At 43.5% G+C, this 12,035-nt stretch overlaps 1 protein-coding gene across 1 annotated transcript in view; it reads left to right on the top strand.

Annotated features, from left to right (window-relative positions):
- The window catches only part of RASEF (RAS and EF-hand domain containing), a 103,268-nt gene that overhangs the window by 63,930 nt on the left and 27,303 nt on the right, over positions 1–12,035 (top strand). The window contains exons 4-6 of the mRNA XM_083158336.1: positions 7,711–7,806; positions 9,919–9,996; positions 11,503–11,618. Coding sequence (XP_083014462.1) covers positions 7,711–7,806; positions 9,919–9,996; positions 11,503–11,618 — 290 coding nt within the window. The remainder of the gene's footprint in view (positions 1–7,710; positions 7,807–9,918; positions 9,997–11,502; positions 11,619–12,035) is intronic.

The raw sequence follows: 12,035 nt of genomic DNA, 5'->3' as shown, positions 1-12,035 counted from the left end.
GCTCGTTGCCTAGGGGACATCCTCGACTCCTAACTGTCCTTTGTTCCCCACATTCAATCTGTCACCAAATCATGTTACATGCATCTAAAAAACATATCCAAAATACGACCGTATCTCACACTCTCCATGCACTCATTCCGCATTGATTATTGCAATAGTCTCCTAACTGGTCTTCCCAAAAACAGATTCTCGCCACTGCCATCCATTTTAAATGCTGCTGCTAGGCTGATCTTCCTGGCTAGATGCTCATCATCTGCTGATCCACTCTGCCAGTCCCACCATTGGTTACCTGTATCTTACCGTATTCAATATAAAACACTTCTACTCGCATATAAAGCTATTAACCATACTGCACCAGCATATATCTCTCTACTTATCACAAAATATCTCCCATCTTGACCACTCCTCTCTGCACAAGGGCCCTTATTCTGATCGGTGCGGCCCGATCAGAATATGCGGCCAGGACCGTGCAGGCAAATTCCCGCCTTCCATACGGATCGCCACCTCCGTCCGTACGCGGATATGTGGCGGTCCGCATGAAAGTGGACGGGGATACGCCTCCTCCATCTTGGGAGCAGCCCCTGCATTCGATGGTCGCCGACCATCGAATGCAGGGCCGCACGCTCCACCAGCTCCCGCCACCCAAGACCACACGGACACTTGTCCGTATGAAATCATGTATGGGGGCGGGCAGCTGACATCCGGCGATGTCAGATGCCCGCCCCCTACACATGCGTCACGGCTTCATTACCATGCATACGCCCCGCGTTTGCATGGGAACGCCCATGAAACGCGGGGCGTATGCATAGGGTAATGAGGCTAAGTAGCCCTTCACGCCCCTCTCCGCCCCCTGTGCGGCGTCTGAAGAATACGTGCGGCGAAATCGCCTGCACATGCGCAGAGTGACCTCTGCACATGCGCAGACGATAACCATCGGCGGGACGACCGCATGCGGTAAAATCCGCACCGATCAGAATAAGGGCCAAGATCTGCGTCTCTCTTCTGCACGGATCACTAGCTCCCATTCACTATTACAGGACTTTCATCAGGCGGCTCCCATCCAATGGAATGTCCTTCCACGCACAATAGGACTCTCCACTAGCCTCCAAACTTTTAAACTATCCCTGAAAACTCACCTCTTCAGGCAAGCCTATCATATTTAAGTTCTTTATACACGCATAACCCTCTGAGGCACTTATGTATTATACAGTTTGTTTTATCTCTGTTTACAATTGTAAAGCGCAACAGAATCTGCTGCACTATATAAGAAATTGTAAATAAATAAATCTAGTATCGCTCAGAACGCTCTTGCAACATATCTCCCGATGTTTAGGCCCCATATCTCTTGTTGATATGAAAATCCATGTAGACTTTTCAGGGAAGAATGGTTCCTACTTCTTCTGCCAACTTGGTATCACTGGGTTGAAAGGGATATCTCTATATTCTCCAGCACTTGGTTGGGGGCCATTCGTTTCTCTGTCTTCATATACTGTATAAGAGGACAGATAGTGCCCCATGCACTTGAATATGCAGCCATTTTCCTATCTTGTCTCCAGTCTCTCCCTCCAAAGACCATCAAGGCTCTTGAGGAATTATAAATTTTGACTATTAGTGGGAATTGATTATTTATTTACTGTATATATTTGTAGACGGTAGGCATGAACTCACAAAGTCTCACCCTGAATCTCTTGATACATTTGCACATAAGTTATTTCCTCCATAGCTATTTGTTACTTTTTTTTTTTTTTAATAAAAAAAAGGTGATGGGATCAATTTAATGTCAGCCTAAAGTATAGATGTGTCCTCTTTTAACTATACTAAACACATTATATTTATGTATGTCAAAACTAGCATACTTATAATATATAATATTATACTGCACACTATAGAAAATTCACTGTTTCTGGGTCTCATGATATATTATGCTTTATAAGCAGCAGCAGTGGGCCTCTTTTTATTTAAGATGGCTCTTATGGCTGTAGGTTGGGATGAGGGAAGTAGGAAGGAAAGCAATGAACCAGGTCCCTAGTAAATAAATAATATATCTGCACTAGCACATAATATTTTTGGGGATGCATTTAGGATGCCAGCGTTCAGTATACTGACAACAGTATCCCGACTGCTGTCAGAACACCAGCGCCGGAACTTTGAAAAAATCAGGATGGTGACCCCAGAATACCAACAGCCGTCATCCAGAACATAAGTATGCCTGGGCAAGAGAGGGGTGGGGGTTTAAGTTTAGGCACTAGTGGGGGACTTAAGTTTAGGCTGCGGGAATTGGGGTGGTTTTGTTTTAGCACTAGTAGAGATGGTTCGGGTCAGGCTGTCGGGGGGGGGGGGGGGAGTGTTAGGGTTAGGCTGCTGCAAGGGAGTGTTAGGGTATTAGGGGTAGAGGGTTAGGGTACATATGGAGCACCTTTTGTGATTCTCTGTAATCAGGATGCTGGGGTCTGTCTTTTGACCGCCGGCATCCTGAGTGCTGAGATTTAGGGGGATATTCAATCGCCGTCGAGCATCTCCCGTGGGGGAGATGCTCGACGGGCCCTATTCAATGCTGTCTTCCCCGACAGCATTGAACATGGGTTTCCTGGCAGAACGAGCCCGACATCTCTAGCTGTCGGGCTCGTTCTGCCGAGAACAGCCGGGAAGTGACGAGCTGCCGGCTGCAGCTCGTCACTTCCCGGCCGCAACTCGCGGCCACGCCCCCTTCTCGCCGCTCGGCGGCCGGGACATTGAATCCCGACTGCCGAGCTCCAGGCGAGCTCACCGAGAACGGGACAGGGGCACGGCTGTCGCGCTAGCTCGACAGCCGTGCCCCTGACATTGAATACCCCCCATAGTATGTGACCCTATATTTTCAGTTCAATTTAATGCAGTCTAATGCTGGGTACACACCAGCATAATGCAGCTCGTGAGCCGGTTGTTACAGGAACGTACGACCCGCTCACGAGCTGATGCAGCCTACGACCCGCCGATGACCTGCTCAGAAAATGCACCTGATGTGATCGCGACCCGCACCCACTTCAATGGTCGTTTCACAGATCCTACCTGCTGCAGGTAGGATCTCAGAAAAGACCTAATGACCCGCTGGGCCATGCATCAGATCGGGATCGCATCAGAACGACAGTGAAATGGCCCAAAACATGGCCAAATTACATACAACCGGTCGAGATTATATCTAAATTGGCTTATTTTGGGTCAAATCGTCCTGGTGTGTACCCCACATTAGAATTTTAGCTCAGCCAGCCCATGTCCACCCCTGGCCTGTCTGTGCTTATGTGTCCACACTGCAGCATAACACACTTTCACACAAATATAGATGTGGTGTTTAACAGAGACTGGTTTACCTCATGCCATGTGCCAGTGTGTGTGTTATGCAGCCGTGTGGACACATGAGTACAGGCAGGCCAAGGGTGGATATGTGCTGCCTAAACTGTTTATGAATTTAAGCTAGAATTTAATTGCATGTGTCTGCCCGCTGCACCCCAACCCCCCCCCCCCCCCCCCACGACCACCCCCAAGCTGGGGCCAGGAAGTGTAGGGAAGAGTACGAGCTACAGTAAGAGAGCAGCCCTTACTTCTCCTAAAGCCTATCCTGGAATGCTGATCAGCGGGTCCCGTAGCGGCTAAAAAAATGCTAAGGACTGCCTGATCCCTCCTCTAGTTTTAGAGTCATCTCTGCAGCCGAGGAGACATCACTTATTTTAGCCAATTGCTAAGGGATGCCCTCCTAACGCATCCCTGGGACCCAGCTATTCTGAATAAAAGTAAGTCCTCGGTCCTCATTTTCTAGTAAAATATGTCCTATAGCGCATATTTGCGATTACAACTTAAGGGTCTATATACTCAGCTTTCGAGAGAAAAAGAGTAGACAGAGACAAAGTAGAAGCTGCTTGGTTGGTACTTTATCTCCATCCATTATATCGCTCCAAGGCTTATAGATGCAAGTAGTTTGTAATATTTTTAAGTTGCTTTCCAACTGATACATTGTCTTCACTTGTCATCCACTGAAAATAAAGAAAATAATGTAAATTATTCCAGAACACTTTTATGGAGAGCAGAAGAATTATCATTAGTAGTGGTGGCTGCATCCCTGGGAAACACTGTGACTACATAGTGCATTTGGGAGGCGGTGAATCCTTGTTCAACTATAAAGGTTTATGACCAGTGTGTACAGACAGTGATGATCGTCATCGCTGGGGGAAATCCGCTCAGTGCATACACATTGAGCGGCTTTCCACCCTACCCAGCGCTGTCAGTGGGGGCGGATGGCTTTTCATAGCGCATCGCTAGGAACGGCTTTCCCGGCGATGATGTGGGAGTATGCATCGCCGGGCCATACACACTGGGCGGCTTTCATGCTGAAAGCTGCTCAAGCGAGAAAACTGAGTAGCTTTCAAGTGAAAGTCACCCAGTGTGTAACTTGTAAAATAAAGTTCTACAGTATTTGTGTGTCACATGCAAAACAAACTTCATAAAATACCATCATTCAGTCATTAGGTTGATAATCAATAGTTGGTAGAGTGGGGGTGCTGACGGCTGACCTCACAATGTCTACACCAGTATTCCGGCTATCCAGCATTTTTAAAGCTTTATTACTCGGATGGGTAAAATGTTGTAAACCCATATTGAGATTCTGTAGCCCACATTGTAAGGTCAACATACTCACTGTACATATAATAAATCTCTAACACCCATACCCAATCACTGCAAACAACATATAGGTTGTGGGGTAGCAACTGTGCCACCCTAGGGCATTGTGTCCTGTGCAATGGCACAGCTTGCATACCCTTATTTATGGCCCTGTTAAAGAGTGTCAAACCTCAATGGATCGGATTTCGGATGTGGTCATTTCTTTCTTGCCGGTCCCTTTAGGAGCGATATACATGATTTCATTTTATACTATGATTTTTTTTGTGCCTTTTCTGTTTGATAGATTTCGTTAGTATTATTTGTCACTCCAATACTTGCGATTTTTTGAAGCATTGTAGAATTTTTTATGTATATTGAATATAAAATTCATTATGTTTGCCTCTAAATGGTTTAAACCAGGGGTGGGAAACCTCAGGCCCAGGGGCCGTATGTGGTCCCCGTAGCTGGTTTGGGTCAAATACAGGGGAATTTGCCGGGAGTCAAGTACAGGGGAATTCTCGTGAGAGGTCGGTAGTTCTTGTGAGATTCCACTTAATCAACAGCAGCCGTAGACTGTCAGTCCTATTCAGCAGCAGCCCCTGTTGCGTGGGACGGCTGCAGCAGGACAATTTGTAAGAGAAATTTTTACATATGGCCCCCGAAGGATTTTTTCCCCATACAAATGGCCATTGGCACAAAAGGTTCCCCACCCCTGGTCTAAATAAACATAACAAGTCCTCTAGAAATGTTGTTAGACCTGGGTAAATGTTGAATGCTAGAATGTGAAGTATCTATCGCTGTCTAGGAAAATGGTTAACCCTTTACTGCCAGGAAGTATACTTAGGGGGGTATTCAATCCCACCAGTAACAGTCCGAATTGTCGAGCATTTGTTTTTCTCGTTTTGCTCGACATGAAAATTAAGCTCGACAAGTCGAGTTCTCGCCTATTCAAACTGTAATTTAAATCCCACCAGTAACAGTCTGAATTGTCGAGCATTTGCATTTCTCATTTTGCTTGACTGAAAATTTAGCTCGACAAGTCGAGTTCTCCCCTAGTGAGGAAAGTGGCAATTGTCAGAGATAGGCTTCATTTTTGTAGTCAATGATACAAAAGTAGATATCTTGTTAAAAATGCAAATTCTACTATAAAAACCATTTCCAAATCAGCAGACTGCACAATGCTGGTATCTCCCTAAAGTCTCAGTACAGGAGTGAGAGCTCTGATTGTAAGAGAAGTAAACAAAAGAATGGCAACAAACAAACATTGTATTCTGGGTAATTCTGCCCCAGCATGTATACAAGGGACCTAAACATAGGTGTTTGGTCAAACCAGAAGTAGACATAAATAGACATGTATACAGAAGACTTTTAATGGGCAAAATGCAGCACAGTGAACATGAAAGGTGAGCAAAAAAAAAGATAATACTTCTTATATGCCAAATAATTTAAACAAATCCGTAATAATACAAGTTGAAAACTGATGCTGTCAATGGAATAATGGATTAAAGCATACCATATAAACATGCAGCAAATGGAAAATTAATCAAAAGAGAAATATTTAGCAAAATATCACAAAGACAGAAGTCAAGATAAGCACTACAAACATTTGTACAATCCTTCATATACAATTAACACAATTTCTGAACATGCAACAAGAGAAAGTCCCTTGTCACGACAGAAAGAATTGTCGAGTTAAATTTGAGGTAAAAGTGATTTCAAACAGTCGAGGTCAGGTGTACTCTTTGACATTGCATAGGCTGCAAGAATTATCTCGACAGATTTTACCCAAAATAACTCGACAAGTCGAGAAATGTTCAACTCGACAGTCGAGTAAACCAAAAAACAAATCAGACGAGCTCTGCTCGACAAGTCAAGAAAACTAGACAATGAAGAGGCGACCTCATAAAAAACCAACCTCTTGTCGTGAAAACAACAAAGCTCGACAAAAATATCGCGCTCGACAGACATTGAATACCCCCCTTAGGGGGGTATTCAATGTCAGGGGTACGGCTGTCGAGCAAGCTCAAGAACCGTGCCCCTGTCCCGTTCTCGATTTGCTCGACTGGAGCTCGGCGGTCGGGATTCAATGTCCCGGCCGCCGAGCGGCGAGAAAGGGGCATGGCCGTGAGTTGAGGGTGGAAATAGACGAGCTCCAGGCAGGAGCTCACCTATTTCCGACTTTTCTCGGCAGAACTCACCCTGACAAACATCAATTGTTCAATATTGGATTATGAATGTTCCTGAATGTTTATCCGCAAAACGAGCCCGACATCACAAGCGGTCGGGCTCGTTTTGCGGAGAAACCCTGTTCAATGCTGTCGGGGAAGACAGCATTGAATAGGGCCCCGCAGCCATCTCCCCCGTCGGGAGATGGCTGCGGGATCACGACAGTGTTTGAATACCCCTCTCAGTGTGTGTGTGTGTGTGTGTGAAAATTAGGTTCTTCCTGACTTGTGCAATAAGATGGCAGCCTAATTCTGTATATACACGGTGAGATTTTCCCTTCAATTTTGACTATATAGTTCAAATAGATTAAAAATCGAATGGTCATTAAATGTTTTTTTTTTTCTACATTCAAAGCAGATTTGATCCCGAATAGTATTTAATAATCACTTATTACTAGGATTTTTTAGGATATTTTTTGGTTTTAGGAATATTTTTGTATATCATCAGGAACATTCATAATCCAATATTGAACAATTGATGTTTGTCAGGGTGAGTCAGTGATGTAGGATGTGAATGCAAGGTGGGACTGAAGTGGACAATGTAACATCTTCCAATGTACTGATCATTCCAGAAAAAACTGAACAATAATTCCCAGACTCCCAAACAGCTGAGGCCATAAAATCAATGACTAATTACAGCCTTAGCAGCAAGTACATGAGCTACAGTATCTCTGATGCAGTCTACAGAAGTTCTGGCAGGGTGTGGGATGTGGATATTTGGGAAGTAGCTGCTTTATCTTCAGATGTACACACCAAACTAAATTAAAATACAACATATAAAGCCATCATTGATGATGTAGTATTGCTCTTGTAAGAACATGCACATATACCTTTCATTTGTCTACTGTTCCAGGAGAAGCGAAAGACAGAGGACGCTCTCAATGACTTGAAGCGGCAACATGAATCTGAAGTTGCTGAACTCCAGGTTGCAATAAAAAAACTAAAAAAGGTAATTTTAATAACCTTTAATGAAACCAGGATGTACAGTATGTGTAGTCCATATATTCTTTACTGACAATTTTGTAAAAACCGTGAACCTGTTGCAGAGCTTGTTAAAAACTAAGAAGTAAATATGTAAATGATAAAGGTATTAAATTAGAAAAACAATTAGTCATCCACAGTATCTCCGCTCCTTCCTTACAATGTATACAGGTGTGTCCTAATACAGGTTGAGTATCCCGTATCCAAAATGCTCGGGACCAGGAGAATTTTGGATAACGGATTATTCCGTATTTCGGAATATTTTAATATTTCAATTATGTATTTTGAAGTATCTTGCATGTATGCTGTATAAACACATAAAATACACACAAATATATTTTATTACCACATAAAATACACACAAATATATTTTATTTGTTCAAAAAACAAGGTTTCAAAACATGAAACAAAATTTGTGTACTATCTCAGATATTGAATTTGAATGCCAAGCAATCATTTTCTTTCACATATATAGTGCCAGTTACATATCATGTCACCAGTAGTGCTGTTACAAATGTCCCCAGTGAGTTTTTAGCAAAAAAAAATTTTTTTTTTCACTTTCTGGAATGTATGGTTTTCGGAATAATTCGGATAACGGATACTCGGATACGGGATACTCAACCTGTACACTATTAATGCTGCAGTCATGCCAAACATCTCTTCATCAGGTCCTGTTTCATTCAGATTTTACTGAGTCCGTTTTTTTTCTGCTAGCCCAAAAAACACAGCTTATTTGTTTTTTACTGTGCCGCATGTTTGGACAGTGAAAAAAATCAGGACTTTAATTGAAAAGATCGAATGTAAAATCAACCTTAAACCATCTAAAAGTGCAGTTTTTTTCGACTGTAGAAAAATCCGGCATGGAATTGAATTCCCCTTTTAGTCTAAATCTGTATACAAAGTGCCACAATGCCTTTTTTTCACACCAAGTTCTCTTGTGATTTGTAAACAGATGCAGACTAAGTTGCACGCAGATATACAAGTGTCACATATCAAATTAATCATCAATGTAGTAAAGCGGTTTTGTTACATCATACTGCAACTAACATGCATATTTGTGCAAAAAAAGAGGCTTACATCAAAAAAGGGGCGTCACCTTCGTTTCTCGGGTGTTTCGATACCAAGGACTGTGTTGCGAATGTCGTTTTATTGACCTCACAATGGCCCTTATTCTGAATCGGACGGTACGGCCCGCGTGCGGCCGTACCGCCGATGTTTTTAGTCTGCACATGCGCAGAGGTCAATCTGCGCATGTGCAGCCCCATTCGCCGCAGACGTATTTCGTCCGCCGCAAAGGGGGCGTATAGGGGCGTGAGGGGCTTCATACCCTCATTTCCCTATGTATACGCCCCGCGTTTCATGGGCGTTCCCATGCAAACGCGGGGCGTATGCATGCTAATCAGGGTATGACGCCACTGATGGGGGCGGAAAGCTGACGTCGCCGGATGTCAGCTCTCAGCCCCCATACAAGCTATCACACGGACGATTGTCCGTGTGGTCTCAGCTTGCGGGAGCTGCTGTGGCGTGCGGCCCTGCCTTCGATGGTCGACGACCATCGAATGCAGGGGGCAGCTCCCACCATGGTGGAGGCGTACGCCCCACCATTTTTATGCGGATCGCCAGCCGTCCGTGTACGGACGGCCGTGGCGATCCGTCTCGTGGGCGGGGATTGGTTTGTGCGGCCGGAGCACCGTGTGCGGCTCCGGCCGCACCAACCAGAATAAGGGCCAATATCCCCTGCAACTGCAAGTCTAAGTAAAGTCATACTTATTAAGGCTTGCAGTCGCATCGTGATCCATGGTTGAGATGTTCATCTAAAACTTGCATCAAATCTTTTACAATTGCAAATGAAGGCAGAAGGCACCTTCTCTTAAATTTGCATTGCTAAGAAAGACATATGCTAAGTTGCTGCATGAAGTTAAGCATATACGACCCTTATTGAATAAGGCCCGTTGCTCTGATAATATTCTAGTCATTTTGTATCAAGTAGGTTTACAGTATAGGGATTATTATCTATAAAATGGTATCCTATGTGTTATCACTTTTTTATTATTATTATTATTTTGTGTCATTTTTTTAGCTGGAAGAACAATCAAAGAGCATCAACTTAAAGGAAGATGTGGCTGCTCTAAGAAAACGATTACATGAATTAACAATGGTATGTTATATGGTCAGTGATGGTATAGGGAGCTATCTATACTGCTATCGGTTACAATTTTTACAAAGGTGCTATTGTGTGCAAGGAGAAATACATAACGATCTTTCATCTACCTAATGATTGCTTATCTGTACATTAATACATGTTAAGGGGCCTACACACATAGTGATTTGCTGAGCATTCTGAGCGATCTGTCAGGGCCAGAGTTCTCCGGGGAATAGCGATGCGCGGGGCTGGGCATCGAGTTTGCTATGGCCCCTGCACACGGAGCGATGCGATCTAGTGAGATCGTTAGAAAATGCCCCTAAACCGCTACGTGTGTAGTCCCCATTACCCTTTTACCACTGTTTACTGTGAGAAAGCAAACAGAAAATCATAGCTTCCAACATGCTCCCTTCTGTTAGAATCCTGAAATCACTTATGTAATTGGTACCTGGCAGTTTCACCCTGAAAGCTACAATCCAGAATGATTATGCTGTACTGGAAGATATCCTCAGAGACTTTCCTCACAATAGGCCTGTATCAATGGGAGATGCAATGTTAATTGCAGATGCAGTGGAACAATGTTTTGCAATGCATATGCACAGAAAGTCGTAATGCACACACCTGGCGATGAATTAGCAATGGCACATGCACAGAGGATTTATTCAGAGAGGTGAGACACTCATTCTGACACAGTGTGGAGTTGCTCAGAGGTACGTCGCTGTGACAAGAGTGCCAATGGGGGATGTATACAGGTTGAGTATCCCGTATCCGAGTATCCGTTATCTGAATTATTCCGAAAACCATACATTCCAGAAAGTGAATAAAAAATATTTTTTTTGCTAAAAACTCACTGGGGACATTTGTAACAGCACTACTGAGGACATGATATGTAACTGGCACTATATATGTGCAAGACAATGACTGCTTGGCATTCAAATTCAATATCTGAGATAGTACACAAATTTTGTATCACGTTTTGAAACCTTGTTTTTTGTACAAATAAAATATATTTGTGTGTATTTTATGTGTTTATACAGCATACATGCAAGATACATTAAACTACATAATTGAAATATTAAAATATTCAGAAATACGGAATAATCCGTTATCCAAAATTCTCCTGGTCCCGAGCATTTTGGATACGGATACTCAACCTGTATTTACAAATCAGCTGCATGTGAATGTAACTGTGTCTCCGCCACTGAATCAGGCCCACTGTCATGGTATTAATGGGTATATGTACTAAAACTTAAAAAGAGATAAAGTGGATAAAGATTAAGACCCATCAAATTAGATCCTAATTATAATCTTTCAAACACAGCCTTTAACATGACAGTTGGAAGCTGATTGGCTGGTGATTTATCTTCGCCCACTTTCTCTCCCACCAGGGCTTAGTAAATAGACCGCTAGTTTGGAATAAGCTGTGTGACTGCTCAGGGGATGTAAAACTACTGTTATTTTTGTTAGTCCGAATCAGTGTGTCTTTTATGGCATTAAAATACATCACTATGTTTCCAATAGGAAAACCAGAAACTTAAAAAGGATCTACTAGAAGCTCAAACCAGCATATCTTTCCTTCAGAGTGAACTGGATGCTCTAAAAAGTGATTACGCAGATCAAAGCCTCAGCTCTGAAAGGTATGATGCAATCACTGTCACTTTTAAAGAAATGTTTAATATTGATTTTAGCTTGCAAATAAAACTGTTTTATATTCTTGTTATCTATCTCTGTCTAGGAAAATGGTTAACCCTTTACTGCCAGAAAGTATACTTAGGGGGGTATTCGATGTTCAGGTCACAAGCTTGACCGCCATGACCCTGTCCCGTTCTCGGTCAGCTCGACTGAGAACATGCAGGCAGGATTCAGTGTCCCACCTGCCGGGGAGCGAGAAGGGGACGTGGCCACGAGTTACGGACGAGAAGTGACGAGCTGCAGCCGTTCTCTGTAGAACAAGCCCGACAGCTTGTGAAGTCCGGCTCATTCTGCCGAGAAACCCTGCTCAATGCTGTCGGGGAAGACAGCATTGAATAGGGCCCGGCGGCCATCTCCCCCAT

Source organism: Crinia signifera, chromosome 1, assembly GCF_055691185.1.
Source record: "Crinia signifera chromosome 1, ASM5569118v1, whole genome shotgun sequence".
In the NCBI taxonomy this organism is placed as follows: Eukaryota; Metazoa; Chordata; class Amphibia; order Anura; family Myobatrachidae; genus Crinia; species Crinia signifera.
The sequence above is the reverse complement of the archived record's forward strand: the minus strand, read 5'-3'. Positions and strand labels throughout refer to the sequence as shown.